The sequence below is a fragment of the Mastomys coucha genome, unplaced genomic scaffold, assembly GCF_008632895.1.
Source record: "Mastomys coucha isolate ucsf_1 unplaced genomic scaffold, UCSF_Mcou_1 pScaffold22, whole genome shotgun sequence".
In the NCBI taxonomy this organism is placed as follows: Eukaryota; Metazoa; Chordata; class Mammalia; order Rodentia; family Muridae; genus Mastomys; species Mastomys coucha.
In genome coordinates, this window is record NW_022196905.1 from 113,556,869 (window position 1) to 113,576,937 (window position 20,069).

At 52.8% G+C, this 20,069-nt stretch overlaps 1 protein-coding gene and 1 long non-coding RNA gene across 2 annotated transcripts in view; one reads left to right on the forward strand and one right to left on the reverse strand.

The window, feature by feature from the left end:
• The window catches only part of Rbm19 (RNA binding motif protein 19), an 85,591-nt gene that overhangs the window by 21,980 nt on the left and 43,542 nt on the right, over window positions 1-20,069 (forward strand). The window contains exons 17-21 of the mRNA XM_031337658.1: window positions 2,785-2,957; window positions 3,129-3,189; window positions 4,062-4,141; window positions 5,955-6,010; window positions 6,590-6,706. Coding sequence (XP_031193518.1) covers window positions 2,785-2,957; window positions 3,129-3,189; window positions 4,062-4,141; window positions 5,955-6,010; window positions 6,590-6,706 — 487 coding nt within the window. The remainder of the gene's footprint in view (window positions 1-2,784; window positions 2,958-3,128; window positions 3,190-4,061; window positions 4,142-5,954; window positions 6,011-6,589; window positions 6,707-20,069) is intronic.
• On the reverse strand, window positions 17,579-19,815 carry LOC116068310. Its single transcript, XR_004109544.1, has 3 exons — window positions 19,549-19,815; window positions 18,380-18,555; window positions 17,579-18,232 (listed from the first exon to the last, which is right to left on the reverse strand). It is a non-coding gene; the product is annotated as an uncharacterized LOC116068310 (long non-coding RNA).

The window sequence follows — 20,069 nt, forward strand, 5'->3', positions numbered from 1 at the left end:
GAGCTCCCCTCACATTTGAGACAAACAGACTGGAGCCAGTGGGGAAAGTGATTCCACAGCAGGTGCTGGTTTGGTAGGTCTGGCAGTCAGCAAGAGGCTGGAGCAGTTGGTGTGAGCTAAGCGGAGAAGCAGGGATGAGGGGTGAGATGCTGACAAGCCAGGGGCCAGCAAGGAGGTCACTTGGTCAGTTGGTGACCAGTGACAATATTTAGACCTGTGGGCACACATACTTCAGAACAGCTCAGTGCTGGGTGCAGAAGTGTGTACATACATGTGCACTATGTATATGTGTGTGCATATGCATACGTGTGTGCAATATGCCTGTGCACTGTGCTTGGTCTCATTAAACATGGTTGTCATAGTGTTCCATTGCTGTGAAGACACACCATGACTGTGCTAACTCATGTAAAAGGAAACGTTTCCCTGGGGGCTGGCTTACACTTTCAGAGGTTTAGTCTGTCACCATTACCGTCATGATGGGAAGCATGGCAGTGTGCGGGCAGTGTTAGAGAAGGAACTGTGAGTTCTAGAGAGTTCTAAATCTTGATCTTCAGGCAACAGGAGACTGCGAGCCATATCTGGCATAGCTTAAGCATATGAGACCTCAAAGCCCAGTAGTGACATACTTCTTCCAACAAGGCCACACCTCATGATCGTGCCACACCCTATGGCTCCATGGGGGCCATTTTCTTTCAGACCACCACAGCCGTACTGTAAATGGGGTGCTAAGGTAGGGATTCAGCCACTGGCCTCGGCACAGAGAGTGCGTGGCAGAACCAGTGTGGCCTACACATGTCTTAATAACTCCATGACCTGCCCCCAGCCCACCCCCCACCCCCCACCTCCCACCCCCGTTTCCCCACCTCCCTTCCAGGTCCACATGGATCTCAGGATCCAGGGGCCAGGGTGAGTGTAGGGAGGCTAGTAGCCCTGCCCAGGCTATGGGAAGAAGGTCTGCCACACCACAGTGTGTCCTGCATTTCCTGGTGTTAGGGGAGGGTGTAGGTTGGCTCATTGGAACTGTTCTGGTCAGGCCAACTGCACACCTAGAACTAGGTGCCAGCCATTCTCAAAGTCCCCTACCTCCTGAGGCTGGGGCTAGGAGCAGCTGGCCTGCTCAGGGGAGGGGGTCCTGCCCGTCTGGACACTGCCTAGATCCTTTCTCAGCTCAGCCAGCTGCAAAGCCAAGTCACCTACCTGTGACCATCTGAGCATGCTCTGGGAGACAGAGCTCAGGGCAGAGTCCCCAGTACACATGCCAGGGGCTGTCAGACTCCTGTCCCCTGGATGCTGCTGAGAGCTAGCTAAATCCAGACTGAGGGCAAGACGAGTTCAGGGTCAGGAATGGGGTACAGGCCAGGGCATAGAGCATGAAGCCAGCAAGCTTGGTTCTTTTGCTGGCCCCAGCTGAGGCTGAAAGCTCTTACAACTTAAGTTGTAAGAACTGATAAACTAACTTTTTAAAAACACCTGCATTTTCCTCCTCTTGAAAACTCCACCTTTCTGACCACACTGAGGTTACTCCTCCAAGTGTCAGACATTGAGCAGTACCAAGACAGGGCACCCACCCACTGCAGCAGACCACATACCTTCTGACCCATCATCGCCTTCCCTACTGTTCACATTGAAAATGTCTTTCCTAGCCCTGGTGACTCCTTACACCAACCTGAGACAACCTGAGATTTAGGGTTCGGGTACAGAAGGCTCCATAATGTTCTGGAGCTCAATGTTTTGTGCTATGGTCCCTTATGGAGGTCATGGCACATGCATCTCCCTTGTCTGAGGCTGAGGCGAACCAGTGTGTAAGACTGTTGTTCTGAGTCTTCCCCGTTCTCCATCCTGAGCCACTCTCTTCCTCAGCTTTGCCTTTGCAAGTAGAAGCAGCTGTGCTGTGGTGGCATTGCCGCAAGACAAGGCTTGAATCCGGGTTCTGGGCCAGGCCCACAGATTGCTGAGGGCACATCTGTATTTCCCACTGCGTCAGGTGACAATGTCACTGTGTCACTTCCATTGGGCTTTCGGGGATGGGTAAGTGGGCTGACAGTTACAGCAGGTGTAAGTGAGGCTTTCAGAAGAAGGCTGGGAAGATGGACAGTGCTGAGCACCAGGAAGTCCCGCCCACATGCAGAAGCTGGACTGAAGGCAAAGAACAGCAGCTATCCGTTGGCCCATGCGACCTTTCTGGTGGTGGTCAGCCAGGGCATGCATTGCCCTCACTCACATTTCTGAAAGCAATGCATCCAGGGGCTTTGGGTCCAATCCCTTAGGCAGGGTTATTGAGTGATCTGTTTTCAGCCCTGGCCGCACCTCCATTTTACAATTTTGAGTGATTTCAAATTGGATTTTAGTTTGGAAGTTCATCAAGTACCTTGGGGCGGGGGTAGTGTTTGTAATTTTGATGAAAACAACATTTTGCTTAGGTTCATGGTTAAAGACAATGTTCATGTGGTAATTTATGTTCAAGTTAAGTCAGTGTGGTCAGGCCTGTTCAGCACTCACAGTTCTGGTCTGTGTTCAGTGTTCTGTTCTCTCAAATGGGGCCTCCAGTCCCCCCGTCTTCCTCCCTCTCTCTGGCTCCACCTCTCTCATCCCATCTCTCTCACTCCCCTTCTCTCCTTTTCTCCTCCTCCTTCCCCCTCTTTCCTTCCCTCTCTTTCTCCCTCCGCTGAAGCCCAACAGTGTCTCAGGACCCTTTAATCTAGCAAGTTTTGTGGTTGAAGTCCTGAGCTGTCTGTGAGTTTGCAATATCACGTGTAACACACTGGTTTCTTTGTCAATGGCCAGTACCAGACCCAGAAGGTGAAAAGGCTTTGGTGGAAGGAGCAGAGGCCTCCACAGGCAAAATGGAAGAAGAGGAGGAAGAGGAGGAGGAGGAGGAAGAGGAAGAGAGCATCCCAGGGTGCACTTTGTTCATTAAGAATCTTAACTTCGGCTCCACAGAGCAGACACTGAAGGAAGTGAGTTTGTCGAACAGAGGGATGGGACACCTCGGTCTGCTGCCTCCTGGCAGCATTGCATCCACCCTTTGTTCACCTCAGGGGAGGGTCCTCATTCATGTGAGGGACCGGTGGTGGTGGCTGCGCACTTCCATTTGGAAGGCAGCCTGGTGACGGGCCTGTCTTTTGCAGGTGTTTTCCAAAGTAGGAGCTATAAAGAGCTGTACCATCTCCAAAAAGAAGAATAAAGCAGGTATTTATCCCCATGACCCAGCAAGGGCACTTCCTGAAGGAGTGTGTGAAGGACCCCACCATAGCATCTCCAGCTCCTCCCTGGTTTCCAGATGTCACCCTCCTATATGGTGGTTCCCAGCCCGCCTCAAGCCTCCCGCTCTTTGGCAAACCTACTGACACACCAGGCTCTTTCCTCTAGAGTGCTTAGTAGTGAGCTGCTTTAAAACAGCTCCATGGGGCAGCAGTATGGAGTTGAAGCCTCTACCTCTGTGTTCTGGAACTCTCAGTGGTGCCAAGAAATGGCTGACCTTGGGCTTTCCATCCTGTTTTCCAAGGGAAATACCCAGAAGAATAAGTTCTAGAACATTCTACCGACTCATTAATCTTGTGCTGGATCCTGCCTTTCCTTGGCCCCAGGAATTCTCCTGAGTCCTGGCAGACCTCCCCCTGGCTTCCTGCAAGGGGTGGGCAGGGCCATCTCCATCCAGAGTCTCCTTCGGTTAAGCAGGATTGGTCATAGCATAGGGGCTGGCCCAGCGTGTTCTTGAGTAGTAATGGACAGCCATGGAGCCTGCTGCTGTGGCCATGATCACACTGTTACTTCCTACTCCCTGTGAAGGGTAGAATCTGTTTAGGAGGTTAGTCAGTCATCCACTAGTTAAGAGCCAAGGAGGCCCAGGGATCAATGTTGCCCCATTTGTGATTCACCTTAATGCCTGGTCCTAGGTCTCTTAGCATGAGCTAAGTCTTCGTTTGAAGGAAGAGAGGTGTGAGAAGGAAAGAGAAATAAGTGGAGGTCCACCTGTGGAGTCTTCCCGAGTGATCTGCTCTGGTGCTGGGCCCCGCCCCACCCCACCCGGCTTACACTCTCTCTCTCTCTCTTTCCTTCAGGAGTGCTCCTCTCAATGGGGTTTGGGTTTGTGGAATACAAGAAGCCAGAACAGGCCCAGAAAGCCCTCAAGCAGCTCCAGGTAAGATGGGGGTGGGGTGGGGGGATGGCGGGGGGGGGTCCTGGGTCACCATGGTGAGACCAGGGCCCAAGGAAGACCAAGAAAGAGTAAGGGCCTCTCTCACCCTCCATGGTCACTTTGACTCATTCGTTCTTTTACCAAGATTCCAAACATGCTCGCTGTATTTTGCAGACTCTTTATGGAGTGTTGTAACCCACCTGGGCCACATGTAAGCTGGGCTCTGACTGCAGTCCCTAGACACAAAGCTGGCGCATTAGCAAAATGACCCTAGGAAATCCCTCAGATATCCCAGGAAATACAGCGATTGGAGCTGTATACACATGCAGGCCTGTCCATCGGGCATTCTATCAGACCATGACTGAACCAGATGCTCTCGCTCTTCCCTCTACTGGAAAAGAAGGCTTCAGACCTAGACAAATATGTAAGAGCACAGTCATGGTGTTCCATGGAAATCATACCTCCTCCAGGGGATACGGCAGAAAACACAAAGAGGGCTCCTTAAGGAGGTAACAGGTGACCAGTACCTGTCATGAAGTCACCTGCTCAGAGCTTTGGGAGGGAGCAGCTAGGAGGTGAGGAGGGCAAGTGCAGAGGCCTATGGCAGGCCCTCAGAGGCAGGAATGAGCTTTGTATGTTTGAGAGGCAGAGAGGCCAGTGTGATGGGCGGGGTGGGGACGGGACAGGATGCTAGGACGGAGGAAGGAGGTGTAGACACCCAGCCCTAGGACAGAGGAAAGAGGTGTAGACGCCCAGCCTAAGCTCTAGGTCCTTTGGAGGGCTAGCACCAGGCCTGAAGGCAGCAGAAGACCGAGCTCTGACTGGAGTTTTAGGATGGTTTCCTGAGCTGCTGTGAGGTCTGGGAGTAACTGGGGAACACTTGCACCCCATCACAAGATATCACCCTAGCTTGGACCAAGGAGCCAGTTGGGAGAGGGGTGAAGGCGAAGAGGCAGATTGTGATCCTCAGCAGCAGGAGTGGGACTGTGGCCTGTGGCAGCCCTAGAGAGACCTACACCTTGCTTAGAAAACAGCCACAAGGCCAGTACTCAAGAGGACCTCTGAGTTCCGGGCCAGCCTGGTCTATACAGCAGATCTTAGGCTAGCCTGATCTATATAGTAGATTCTGTCTCAAGAAAAATAAAGGTAGATCACTCAGCATTGACAGTCATGAGGCCATGCAGGGCAAAGGGCACAGCTCAGCATGGGCCCTGTGAGGTTCTGTCTTTTGCTTACTAGAACTGGCACTGCGCTCCCAGACCCTGTGTCTTCATTTTACTCACATTCAACTCTGAAAATTGTGGTCCATATTTCTTCTTTTGTGATTTTCAAGAGTTAGTAGTGCAGAGTTTACATGCATGCCTTGTCCTCCTCTGTGCATGAACGTGTGTGCACATCACTGCCAGGGATCGGGCATCCAAAGCCCCACGCACTGTATTTCCTGGGATATCTGAGAGATTTCCAGGGGTCATTTTGCTAATGCAGCAGCTTTGCAGCTGGGGACTGCAGTTACAGCCTAGCTTATGTGTGGTGGGTTAGAACCTTCCGTAAAGAGCCTGTGAACTAGAGCAAGCTAGACCTGCAGGCTCCCTGAGCATGTCTCTAATGGTAGAAATGGTTCCCTGAGTGGCCAGGAGGTCCGGCGTGCCTAGGAGACTGGCTTTCTCTGGCCAACTGCTGCTTGGCTCAGGGCACAGCTTTTGTATTAAAGCCATCTCTGTCCTTGGTTCCCGCCAACCCCTCTGCCTGGGACAGGCTGGGTGCTGGAGAAGACAAGGATGGGCTAGTGACCAGACCTGGTCATTCTGTGTTCTAGGGCCATGTTGTGGACGGCCATAAGCTGGAAGTGCGGATCTCCGAACGGGCCACTAAGTGAGTCCTCGGGTGTCTTCTCTGTCCTTGGATGGGTGGCAGCTCTCTATGTCTGACCTTGGTGCTAATTTTTCTGGTGTCTCATGGTTCTTAAATGCACCCCCCCACACACACACACACACATACACACCCCAATTCCTCAGCCACTTGAGGTTCTTCCCAATTAAGCTTTCACTTGCCAACTCTGATACCCACTTCCCGGCCCGAATGGACCAGTGAATGACCATCCCCTGGGGAGAGAGCTTAGACAATTTTTTATAATAAAAGGAGAAGATGGGGCTGGGTATGTAGCCTCAGGGGTAGAGTGCTGGCCCAGAATGCTTGAGGCCCTCCCTTGTGGGGTTCCTTATGGTCCTTGTTATAGGACAGCAGCAATGGGCTACGCTGTTCAGAGGAGAAGATAACTCTGGCCCCTCTCATCCCTAGTGGAGGATGGGCTGACTTCTGCTTTCATCCTGGCCCCTTCTGTAGGCCACCTGAAAGGATAGGGAGGTGTTTTGTGTGGGAAGGTGACAGGATTGGTCTAATACAAGCAGTTGGCAACCCAAATGACCTGGTGTTTCCCCCACCCCATTCCAGGCCTACCTTGACATCCACTCGGAAGAAGCAGGTCCCCAAGAAACAGACAACCTCCAAGATCCTGGTGCGGAATATCCCCTTCCAGGCCAACCAGAGGGAGATCCGAGAGCTTTTCAGGTGGGTCCCCACACTGGGCTGAGGGCACAGCGCCCCTGGAGGCTGAGAGGTTGCCCAGATCCTGTCTGATGCTGCTATAAGCCCACAATGGAGCTTTGCAAACTTTGCCTTTGATCTGACTTCCTTAATCTCAGAGATTATGGCACAAGATTGCCCTAGCCTTCCTTCTCAGAGGCAGGAGGATGGCTGGATGTATACCTGTACACTAGCACTGTCACCAGATATCAGGAGAGACAGCAATTCTGGTGGCTTCAGTCTGTGGTTTCCCTGTGGGATTTACCGACATCCCTGTGTGAGGGCTTTGCTCCAGGAGAATCAGTTCCTTCAAGGTGGGACCCAGACACTGGGACCTTCACCTCAGCTCCCCAGAGGACCCTATTGTCCTCATGGGATTAAGACACTGGTCTCAGTTGCTCTCTGGGAAAAGCCATTTTGGGAGGATATTCAGAACACAGGCCATGGTCTGTTAGTACAGGAGGCGTTCTCAGTTTGGGGCCCGGGCAAGTGATGAGGGTCAAAGACAACCTGGTTGGGACAGAGACAGAGGTGAATGCTTCAGGGCTCTCCTTCCCAGGCCATGATGGCACGCAGGAGCATGATGCAGGAGGCTAGACTTAATTGGGCTCATTCTGCTCATAGTTTGAAAGATGGTCCATCAGTTTAAGTTCTTTTTTCCCAACCATTTTATTTCATGTGTATGAGCATTTAATTTCCATTCATGCACTGTGTGCATGCAGTGTCTTCAGAGGCCAGAGGAGGGCATGAGATCCCCTGGAACTGGAGTTACAGATAGCTGTGAGCTGACATGTGGGTGCTGGGAATGAACCCAGGTCCCCTATAAGCGTACCCGGTGCTTGTAACCACCATCTCCACAGCCCTCCATCATCTGAACTCTTACAGTCTGAACCATACAGGCCTCAGGCTGGCCACCCCATGTGTGCACAGAAAAGGACATTTTAACTTGAGTGGCCCTGCATTGAGTTGCAAGTTGGAGGAGAGAGACATTTGTGATCCCGTGAGAGGGCACTGGGTTCCTGAGGGACCCCAAGGCACGTGTTCTCAGAACATCATGTGGGTGAACCATGCCAAGTGCTGAGATTCAGCTGGGCTTTTAGAGAACTCCAGGGCCTTGGGTCCCCCCTTTCCTCTGCCGCTGCCTGCTCAGGTGCTGCCCTGGGAGGAGCCGTGTCAGGAGCGCTCAACCTCTCCTTGTCACTTTCTCAGGTGTTGTCTCTGGTAGAATGACCTGTCTGTGTCTCACAAGCTACATGACACCAGCTACATGACAAGTACTAAGTTAGAGAGGGAATTATCTTTGTGAGGCTCGCGTCTTTCCCCTTGCTGTGAGGTTAAGAGATGGGATGCTGCTTGGGGAATCAGTTTCAAAACCCTCCCCACTCCCCGTTCTTCCCCATTCCCTGGGGTGGGGGCGTTCACCACCGTGGTCAGCCCAATCGATGCTGCATGCTGTCCCCTCTGATGTCTGAGCTCTCGTGCCTGGTGATATGGGTCATAGTTGGGGACGAGGGGGTGGATTGTTTTTTTTCCTTCGTACCGCATCTGGCGCATCAGGCAAAAGGAGAGGGAGAGTGTTAGCTCCCTGCTCGCCTGTGGTGCCTCTGCCTTTTAAAAAAAGAGTCCAGTCTCACAGCTGCCACATCAAAAGGAGTTGCTGAGAACTGTGCGTGTTGATCAGGAACCACATCCCTTGGAGATGACGGTGTCACTCGGTTCCATGGTGTATTGGGGATGACATTTATCCCTGGAAACAAAAGACTGCAAGGCAGGGGAAGGCGCTTTGTTTGATCTGTGTATTATACTTCCTCTGTAGTAGACAGGGAATTAGTGTCTGCCGAATGTACTTACATGTGGCTACTCTTCCCCTCCGCCATTGTTTGACTGAGCGGTCATAAACCCCTGAAGTTGGAACCAACCTGTACAGGCACTGCCTTGCTTTTGTTAGCTTCCCAATGGATGGAGAGCTGTGGCCGATTGCAGTGGTGGACAGCAGGGGTCACTGTGAGACTTCCCAGAGATGCGAAGCTGATGCCTCAGCTCTGATTCTAGACAAAGCCACCCACCAGCCAGCGAAAGGTCACTGACTGAGGGAAGGAAGACTTCAGGGTTTGGGAGAACTGGTTGACCTACTATGTCAGGCAGAATTGGTGGGGTTTTCCTGTTAGGTACACCCAAAGTCACAACCCACATTCTTGGTATGGGCTGTCTGCCTGGTGCCTGCCATGCTGGCAGGCTTGGAGCTTGCAGCTCTGGCCATGGGAGGGCTTATGCTGTGGCCAAAGTGAACTGGAGGCACAGCCTACTCAAGACTGCACGTCTGGGCTGGCCATATGGCTTTCAGGGCCCTGACCAGAGCTTGGTCTTGTACATCTGTTTTCCTCCCAGGTTTAGAAGAACTTGTCACCCTTGGATATAGAAAGAAAGCTGTCCCTTCCCTGTCTGGTTAGGGTGCGCTTGCTCCACTCCCCCTCTCTGCCCCTTCCCTACAGGTCTTTTACTTTGCTTTCCTAGCCATGAGGCACAAGCTGTCTGTGTGAGGACAGATTAGCTTCTCCCTTGCTTATCCCTGAGGGGATAAGGAGCGGGCCTGAGCTGTCCCAGGCCTGCAAGCTGTGTGCTTCCCTCCTGAAAGAGCACCACACTGATGCTACACACTGCATAGCTAACAAGACAGCTTAGAGATACAGAGCCCAAGCCTGATGTTTTTCCTGGTCCTCAGTCAGTCACTGCAGTCACCACAGAGCCCAGGTATATGGCTATTTTGTGGGAAGGCCCTTACTGTTGACTCCCTGTCAGTCCCAGGCAATCCCTCCGCCTCAGCCTCTGTAAAGCGTTCCTTGTTGTTGCCCACCCTTCCAGAACGCAGAGTCCTTGGGATGTGAAAGTTGCCCACAGAGGCAGGGCCTGTGTCCCTCCTAAGACTGGCTGCTGCAGAGTGTCATTGTTGCCTGGTTCACTTCAGCCTGAGGTACCATTGACACACTGTAGGCCATGTGTGGCCCAGATATGGACTGGCACACAGTGGTGAGCTAGATCCTGAAGTGAGCTGCCTACAGCCCTGGTTCTGAGGCTAGGAAAACCCATTAGCCTGGGTCCCACACAGCTCTGCCTACTGCCACTGTTTATACAGCATTCTCCAGAGAAGTTCCCTGCCCAGCCGCTTGCTCTCACCCCACCCCCACCCACAGGCCTGAGAGGTTGAGCTTCTCCTGGATTTGAGACTCTAGCTCAGCTCCAGCTTCCTCTCCCTCCTTCCCTCTCCCTGCCAGCTTCCCCTAAGCGGAAATAGGCATGAGCGTGTGCGCACACACACATGCACACGCGCACACGCATGCACGAGTGCTCAACCCTCAGATTCTCACATGGGGGTCTCCTGTACCCTAGACTTGCAGACATGAAGACATGATGTGCGAGTCTTCAGGGTGGTAGAGAAAGAACACAGCCTGGGGCCCTAGTCTAGTGCCACTGTCTCTAGCTCTGTGGCCTGAATCTCATCTGGAAATTAGAAACTCAGAATGCCCAGTGCCAGGCACAGATCAGGCACAGTAGTGCCTCTGAGACTGGCTGCGTAGGCCGAGGCCTTCAGCTCACCCTTGCCTGGGTCTTTTCCACCTGCTCTGTTGGCCTCTCCTGCCTCCCAGTCTGGCTGCCAGCTCCCCTTTGACCTCTGCCCACGGGATTATCTGCTTATTGAACAAAACCCCACTCCAGACTATAAGGTCAGATATCACCGGAGTCATACAGTGTGCATGGGAGCTTGGTGCCTGGTGGGTACACAGAAGATGCTTATGGAGTATGCAGCCCTACTGTGCAGAGCCTTACTCTAGAATGCTGATGAAGTCTAAGTTGGGAGGCACAGAGAGGGTAAGCAGTTTGCCTAGGGACACACAGCTCTGAGGTGGTGTAGTTAGCTCCCATTCTAGGGCCCACCATCCTCCTGGGACATCACTGAAGGGCGGGGATGTCTGCTCCCTCTCAGATTGGCCAGGCTCTGGCTCCAAATAGAACACAGCTTTTTTTCTTTTTTTTCTTTTTCCTGCAATTTCTTCCTCAGAGGTGTGAGCCACCTGCGAGGTGTGAATGGGCAATTCACACCAGGCATCCAGAGCCCTTAATTACAGGCCTGGGTCTCCTGTGCCCAGCACACCTGTTGTGCTGACTTTGTGGACAGCTCAGTCTATCCCTGTCCCTGTCGGCTGAGATAGTGGAGGGAGGTCAGTGGCCTGGGACTCGGGGCTCTGCTGCTTTCCGTCCTGGTTTCAAGTCCTTTGAACTGCTCTGCACTGAATGAGTGGGATAAAGGGAGGAACCTCAGGCTCCCCTGGCTTTCTGGAAAGATGCCATGCCCTGGACCAGTGTTGTCCCCTACCTCACAGCTGAAATCATCTGTGCTCATCTGTACTTGACAGTGTAGGCTATATGCTCCTTGTGACATGAGACCCATGACTCCATCTGTCAGTCTGTCTGTCTGTCTGTCTGTCTGTCTGTCTTCGATGTCACAGAGATCCAGTATCAGAATGGGATCGTGGCCTCCAGGTGGACAGGTTTCAATCTCAGGGTGGCAAGCAAAGGTTTCTGAAGAGAGACATTTGACCCAGTGACATGCTTAAGTCGGCAGAGGTGACCAGATGCAGAGGTGTATGTGCGTCACATGCTCGAGTGCTCACACATCCACGCCTTAGCCAGTGCCCCACACAAGACATAGATGTTCCCACATTTCCCGGCCCTGCCACTGCCCAGCGAGAGTGGCCCTCCACTCACTTCTGTAGCACTGACAGCATAGTGTGTGCACTCAGTGAGGTCCCACTTCCTACCCCTGGACTTCCATGCCTGCCTGTAGAAGAGTTATCTGTGCTGCTCTGAGGTACAGTCAAGAGCCATGGCTTACCTGCTTGTTGCTCTGTCTCACTGTCAGGAGGCAGTACTGCAGTGCATTTGTGGGACTCTTATTCAGTTTCCCAATGTTAGTAGTTGTCTGATCTGTATGTGTGTGCCGGGATGGTATGGGTGTATGTGTATGCACATGTGTCCTTGTGGGAGGCCATTTGCCCACAGAGACCAGAAAGGCTGTTGGATCTCCTGGAGCTGGAGTTACAGATGGTTGTGAGCTACCACGTCAGTGTTAGCAATTGAACCCCATCCTCTGCAAGAGCAGCGAGTTCTCTTAGCCACTGAGCGTCCCCCCAGCCCCAGTTGTCTGATCTGTAAACTAACTTCTCTTATTAACTTTCTAATTGGCTCTGTCATTGTGTGTATCCTGGAACCACGTCCCAGGTGCCATGATCGCAATGTCTCTGCGGCCCCGTGGCAGCTCGGTGCCTACTCATGCATGGCTTGTCACTCAGCTGCCTTCCCTGGAGTCTGCCCTCCTGTCTTCTCTGTGACGCTTCCTGCATTGGGCACACTTCCTCTGGAGTCCATTGTTGTGCCTGGCTGAGGAGATGCTTTGTCCCCATCTGCACTGCTGAATTAGCCTGCCTGGCTGATGGCAATGCCCTGTCACCTGGTTGTGCTCTCATAGCCCAGCCCATCCATGCAGACCTTACATGCTTCCAGTCTGCAGTGTTTGTTCCCACACGTTGGACGATGGGTCTCTGGATCTTATTGGCTAAGGCTGCTTAAGGCCCTTTGGGGAGAATGTAACTTCTCAGGAACAGGTTCCTGTAGCTTGAACCAGCCAGCGGCTCTGGATACAGGGTGCCAGCAGCTTTAGGACATACACATGGCTTTGATGGGGGCCAGGATGGGGGAAACTGAGGCAAAAACTGAGGCACCCTGTGACTGACAGGATGGTGTGTCACACCTGGGGTGGAGCCAGTGAGGTTGGCCATGCCCCTCCTCCATTCCTCCACATACTCCCTGGCTTCAATGTGCATCAAAAAGAACCTTGGCCAGAGTTAAGCTTTTGATTCTTTTATGTAGTGTCTATCCAGTGGCATAGGTGTGGGCTCCTGGTGAGCACTCCCTGTTGTGTTAGCTTTGAGGCTGCCATTTGTTTTGTTCCTGATCTCACAGCCCTGGGACAGGGCACAGCGGACAAGGTCTCCAGACCACAGCAACTGATGCACCTGGAGCTGCTTGTACCTAGGGTCCCCTTCATTCCTCTGCCTTTCTGGGTAACAGAGGCTTGTAATCTGATAGCCCCACAGCAGAACAGGGTACAGGACCACAGTTTCCCACATCCTTGTGTAAGATGCTCAAGGCTACCCACGTGTAAATCTGGAAATGACCCCAAATTTCAACCAGAAAATCACTACCCCAAACAGTGACAGATGGCAGTAGTGAGCTGCCTGTCACAGGAGTGAGCAGGTGGCTTCTACGTTGGCAGCTGTCTGTTGGGAAGACTTGAGTAGCTACCGAGTCATGCAGCAGCCATCTGTGACCTAAGAAAGCCCCGGCCTTGGTCAGTCACAGCCACTCTGGTCTTTGATCAGTAGTAAATCTACATCCTTGGTCAATGAGCAGTGGGGGACAAGCAGGGAGAGAGAAGTCACCCCGACTTCCATATGCTGCCTAAACTTGAGCACTTAAGTCTATGCTAATTGATATTAAGCTGGCACCCTGGAAAGTTGGCAGTCCCTAGCCTCATTGCCTGTGGTGTGAAAGACCAAGCCCTGCAGGCTGTGGGAGGCATCCCTAGACCTTTCTTGGAGGTAGAATGGGGTTATCTGGCCTCTCCTAACTCAGGCATCAGAAGTTGGCTGTGAGCTCGAGAAGGAGTCTATAATCTTCCAAGTCCACAGGGCACCAGCAAGAAGGCTGAACTTCGGCTACCGCTAGAGCTCTCGGACCCCGTGTTGATTGAGTATCTCCATGTAGTTGTTTCAGCTTAAACAGGGAGCTTATGCTTTCCAAGGCAGCAAAACCTATTGGTCATGGCTGCCTCAGATCCTGTGCTGAGTGGTGGGGAGACAGAAAGCAGCATCGCAATTGATTAGTAATGTCTGTGGTGACTGCAGGAGCAGCCACGGTTTGCACTGGCAAGCAAGTTCGTCTGTTACAAGGGTGTTCCCACCTGCCTGTGGGAAAGCCTGCTTCCCCTCCTTACGCAGCCAGCACTGGCATGCATCTTCCCTCTCCATCCTGCTACAGACAGCCACTCGCTATATCCAGGGAAGACACAGAGGCCAGACTGAAGCTGGGCACCCTGGGCCATGGTCCCTCCCTCCACAGTGAACAGTTGTCTCACTAGCTTTCAGTCTACATGGTGGCTATTCTGGCACACTGATTAATTCTTGCTTGCAGCTCACTTGTTGAAGCCAGTGCAGGGCTCTGCCCGTCTATCTCCTGGCATCCTGGGTATGAAAGGCAGTGGGAGCCACACAGCTTGGGAGATATCCCTGGAGCTTCTTCAGGCCCAGCATCTTTGGGCCCCTTCTCCATCATGGAGCTTTCAAGTGAGCAGGACTCTGAGGGCCTCTGAAAAGGGGCAAGCCCTCGCCACTGTATCACAGGCTAAGGAGACAAGAACTGTCCTGGTGGGTCTTTTGGTTAGAGATAGTCTCCCTAGGCAGCAGATTAAAGAATTGTTGCAGAAGACTGGCCCTGAGCCTTAGTCCCAATATTTGGTACCACGCACTTGTTGGGTCCACCTAAGCCCACAGGTCATTTCCTCAGCATCACTGGTAGTTGTCAGCCTCTGATTTGGTGCAGCTTCCCGATTAACACTGGGCACTGGCCGATGTGCCTCTGGTACCCTGTGGCTCATCATTATCAGTCCATGTGCCTGGCAGTGGAATATGACCAGAGCTTCCAAGAGCCTCACTGCAGAAGTCACAGGACAGGCAGCTTAGAATAGGGCAGCGGCTGTTAAAGCCAACACTAGGGTCACAAGCATAGCGCTGTGGGAGTGGTCACCTCAAGGACAGGGCAGTGCCCTGCACAACCACACAGGCTCCCCGGAGTGCACCTGAGTACAGTTTCTGAGTCTTGGCTCTGCTGCCTGTCTCCTTCAGAGAAGTCGTTTTGGTTTCTGCCCCTCTGAGTCCATGTCTGTGGGACCTCAGCCAGCCCTTACCAGCACTCAGCGCGACAGTCAGCGTAACATAGTTCCTGGCACTAATGCCAAGGTAGGTTCTCAGTGTACCCTGGGACCTTGAGTGTCTGCTCTGTGGGTACCCAGTGTTGGGAAGGAGCCTGGGTCAGCTATGATGGGAGGCTGCTGCAGACTAGGGGGAGAGTCTAAGGGATTCCTATAGAACTCACTCTGGCTCCGAGGACGCATGAGGTGCTGTGTAGCAAAGGAGCCTGGGAACTATGACTGAAGCACACAGCTATCTGTGTCTGAGGCTGTGCTGCAGCCAGAGGGCATGCAGGCTCCTAGATTGCTTCCTCTTTATTTCTGCCTTTGTAAGTTTCTTTAGTGTCTGCTGTTGTCTCCCGCCTTCCCGCTGCTCACCTCTTTCCTTGTAGATACATTCCAGAACGCTTGTTCTCTGAGCCCAGTTTTTGGGGACCCCCAGGCGTCTCTCCCAGAGAGAATGCTCCTGTCTATCTGTTCCCAGCAAGGATCAGCCTCAGATGGAGTGTGGCTCCTTCAGAGAACTGGCCTTGGACCCAAAGCTTACCTACTAGCATGGAATGGGACATCCTGGAATGAGCTGTTTGGGTGCCAGGGCAGGGTGGCACTGTGCACATAGGTTCTTCCCTCTGCTGGAGATAGCTGCCTCGTTGGCTTTCCCTCTGCCCATGTCGGGGCTGAGGGCGGGATGGCAGGTAGACCTCTGCAGTGCTGGTTGGGGAGAGGTTGTCCCTGTGTTAGAGAGGAAGAAAGTATGTGCATTAGGGGCAGCTGAGCAAACATGCAAGGTGCCCACGGTGCCCGCGCCTGTGCACAGAGTGAAGATTAGGAAAAAGTGTGCATAGTGGCAGGCAGTGCCCGTTCTCTTCCTGTGCTGCTGCGATGCCACTTACACAGTTTACTCAGGGCAGACCCACAGCCAGTTCTCTCTCCAGTGCTTCTGCCCTTTTATATATTGACCTTTGAACTCTTGGGCCATCCCCCTATTTCAATCTCCTTGCTGTAAACATAGCGGGGCAATACTGGCCCCTGCAGTTTCTGCCCAGCCCTTCATATACCATCAAACGTTCGAAATGCCTTCAGGATCCTTACCTGCTAACAAACGAAGCTTTGCTTTTAAAGGCTTTCTCCCCATTCTTAAGTGAATCTCATTCCAAAGAGCATGGGAAAATGAGCAGAAGCCACAAAAGCAGCCACAGACAACCGTCTGCAGTGCGTCCTGGCACCGCCCCATCCTCTTCCCCTATGCCTCCACCGTGGGGTCAGCATTAATACACTCCCTCCACAGACGAGGAGACAGCAAGGCAGAGAGGTTAAGTGACTCGCCTGAGGTCTCATAGCCGTCAAGTGGCAGAACCAAGGCCCTGGGGCCCAGGTTCCAGTCGGCACTCCTCCCCTAGCTCCGTAGACAAGTTTGATGGACGTAACCCCCAAACCGGCATCTCCCCTGCTCACGTGCGCTGAGAGCCTCTTGTCCTTCCGAGTGTACGCTTAAAAGCCTCCTACAGTGGCTCGGCTGGCACAGCAGGCTCCACAGGCCGAGCTCACCTTCACCAGCTTTCACTGTTTAAAGTAGATGGGAGACACAGGCCACTGATGGAGAACACGCAGTGTCACACACGTGGGGAGGAAGCGAGATGTTTTTCTAGTACAGGCTGGGAATAAAAGCTTGCTGAGGGAGGAGAAAGTGAGCTTAGGGAGAGGGTTTCAGTCCTGGTCTCATAGGCGCCTCGCTGGGACCGAGGCACCTTACTGCCTTAAATACGCATAAGGTCCTCTCTAACAACCTAGGGCACCGGAGCTCCTTTTAACATACCCAGACTACAATGCCAGTACAGAGCAGCTTATTAAGTAGGAGAGAAACATCATCAATGCACCACTCTTTTAAAGCCTAAGACTGCTAGACCATTTTCAGAGGTACCTGGTAGCCTCCTCTAGCCCTGGCCATGGGGAAGAGCTGCCCATCCTACCCCCAGGGCCTGCCTGCTGCCTGGAGCTGGGAGCCCCACCCATCCCTTGGAACCATGGGAAAAGGGCTGACTATGTGCCCACTTGCTCCTCCCAAGGCTCATCTCTGCCATTATTACCAAGATATGAGGGGCTGGCATTGCTGAAAGAGAAACAGGTCAGCCTGGCTGTGGATGCCAAGGGGAGGCAGGTGAGTGGTACTCGCCCTGGGAAGCAGCTGTGGGGTCCTCTCTCTTCCTGGGGTTTCAGATGCAGCCCCCCCCACCCCCACCCCCATCCCCGTGTATTGGGCAAAAAGTACCTCATGGATTCCTTGAACTGGAAGATTCTGGACATACATCAGGTACATCTGGGAGTGGGGGGAGGGCAAGCAGCACCCCATGGGAAGGGGAGTTTGGACCAGTTCTCAAGACCCGTCCAGGGGTCAGAGCCTCTTCCTCAGACATTCATCCAGGGCTGGCTGGCCACTTGGCTTCTGGTTTTTTTCTGTCAGCCTCCCTTCAGAGGCCAGAGCTGCCCTGTAGTGTCCCCTGGCCACAGCAAGGACCGGTGGGCTGCAGGATCGTCAGCGCAGTCACACACAAGGAATCACTCATTTGTATCTCATTTTCGAGTTATTATCGAGCTGCTGGTTGAGAGAGTATTTTGACAGCAGCTGTCAGCAAGGTGCAAGCGGCTGCCATCGCCTGTGATTGGCTGAAGAAACCTATGGCAGTGCACTGAATAATACCCCAGCCCCCCCTCCACCCACCCACCAGGAGAGGCAGGGGAGGAGGGAGAGCAAACATCAAGAGGAGGAGGGAAAATGCAGGCTTCATTAACATGTTTCTGACTCCCACTAGAAACAGCGGCCAAAAAGGCCCCGATTGTATCTCATGTTTTATTTAATTTATTGTATTTGAGGTTTCGGGCAACAAGGGAGGTGGATGAGAGAGGCCCCTTCCAAACAACCATTTAGGCTTGTCAGAGCTCATTGATTGAGTTAGCGAGGTTTCTACTCCTGGCTTCCAGCTGCCAGGGCTGTAAGCCGGTCAAAGTGGGGGTGACCAGAAGCCCGACTTCTGGGAGTCGGGGAGCCTAGAAAGGAGGTGCCTGTGGTGAGAAAGGCCCCGCTGGTCCACCAGACAGTTTGGGAAGGAAGTGACCGTGGAGAGGGAGGCCTGCTGGTCCACCAGACAGCCTCCTCATCTCCTCTCAGTTCTTAATTGAAGCTCGGTGGAATGTGTGCACTTCGGCATCTCTCAAAGGCTTCTCTCCCTGCATGGTAGGGAATTGCACCATGCATGTTTCTTTCCAAGCTCCGGGCACCCAGGCAGGGAATAAATAACACCTCACATTCGCTGCCTTCTACCCAAGCAGTTGGAAATTCCCTGTTTGTTTGGTCATTGGGTTTGTTTTGTTTATAGGCTTGGGGGGGGGAGGGAGTCAACAGTACCAGAAGGCAGATGTGTGGTGCTGGAGAGGCAGGCACTCTCTGCCTTACGCTGAGGGCCCATGGGGGCCGTGCTCCAGGCAGAGCACTGCAAAAGAATGTAATCTCAGTGAACCAGACCATAGGACCATGTGTCGTCCTTTTTCCTTCCCCAGATCCCCAGCCCCACTCAGACTCCCTTCCCCCACTTCCCTCCGACGGGGACTAAGCTTCCCTTCCTTCCTCTGGGTTTTACCTTCTGCAGCTGGGCCTGGTGCTGTCTTTTCCTGACTGTCAATACCATAGAGCTGAGAGCTATGGTCTCAGAATGTGACATTTAGCAGACTCCAAAGGTGCTCACTGTGAGTAGAAGCCACAGTGCTGTGCATCCTCCAGAGTGCGAGACATATGAGGTCGGAGGCCAGTGGGGTTCTTTGCAGGGGGTAGCAGTGGATTAATAAAGGTGGGCTTAGAGTGGAGAGACAACTTATCATGCGCCCAGGGCATATTCTACATAAGTGGGTGCCCACCCAAGACTTGCCAATAGTGTTGATAGTCATTGCGACAGCCTAGCCCAGCCCAGCCTGCCCCACGGGTGCCCACAGGCCCGCTGGGGGCAATGCCACCCACTGAAACTCTGTCTTTCAGTTACTTTCTCTCTATTGTTAGTCCTGAGCCTTGACTTACAGACAAGAGCGCAAAGTGAAACCACAAACCTGCAGCAAAAAGCAGAGCCAGTCAGCCCTTGAGGAAGAAGGATGGGAGGGAGGTAGGAAGAGGAGGAGGAGAAGGAGGAGGAGGAAGAGCAGGAGGAGGAAGAGAAGGAGGAGCAGGGAGAGGAGAAGATGGAAAGGAGTTTTGTAAAGATACACTAAGGAGAAGGAAGCCATTGTGCCTAGGAGGACAGCGATAAGCCTGCTTAAGGCCCTACACCTTAGACCCAGCGACCATGGAGATGTGACCTAAAGCCAGGCTACAGCCACGAGATCTTATCTCAGACAAAACCAAGAAGCCCAGCTACTTAAAAGGCTGAGGCAGGAGGATCCCAAGTTCAAGACCTGCCTGCAAAGCCCTAGGGAGACGCCATCTCAGTGTAAAAAGCTGTAGTTTAGTTCAGTGTAGAGTGTTCCTGTGAGGCCCCAGGTGTCCCCTGAGCACTCCTAAAAACAAAATCAGGATTGGAAAAACAGACTAGATTTGAGCTGAAAACTACAAGATGTGGCAAGGCAGAATCAAATATTTGATGTTGCTTCTTGGCGATTGTGTTCCGTTATTAAACAGATGGCCACACAATGTTGTCTTAAAATCTGTAAATTCTACAGACTTTTTTACAGATAGCAACAAAGTTCAGACCAATAAAGTCACTCTCTGCCCCTGTCCCCTCCACTTCTCCTCTCCATCCTTCCTCCATCCCCAGCTCTTTACCTTCCCCTGTATGGCATGTATCCTGTCCCACGGTTTAAGCACCAGAGAGCTGACTTCCAATCCCTCTCCACTTCGGTAACTCCCAGGCACAGCAAGAGTATCAGGGTTTGTCCAGAGCAGAGCCTGGCTGGCTTTTTCTGTGAAGGGCAAGTGTTGACAATAATTACAAGCTCGAAAGCACAGGGGACCAGGAGGAATGGGGTGTGGCTGTTGCTGTGAGCGTCCACTGTCATAAAGGCATGGGAAGTGGAACCTTTTTCTTTGGCACACAGTGTTCTTATGAGAGTTCTTTTTTCCCCCAACTGTTCCCCGGTGTAAAAACTGCTCTTCCTGGGGCTGTGTGGAGACAGACAATAGGCCTGCTATGTCTGTCTCTGGTCACCCTTAATCTAGGTGGGGACATGAGTAACTTCTCTGAATTCTATGTTTTCCTATTAGGACCACTGTCCTTGGGCATCCTGTGTGAATTGAGACCCTCTCTGCCCATGTCACCAACACTCAGCCGTGGCCTCCTCACTACC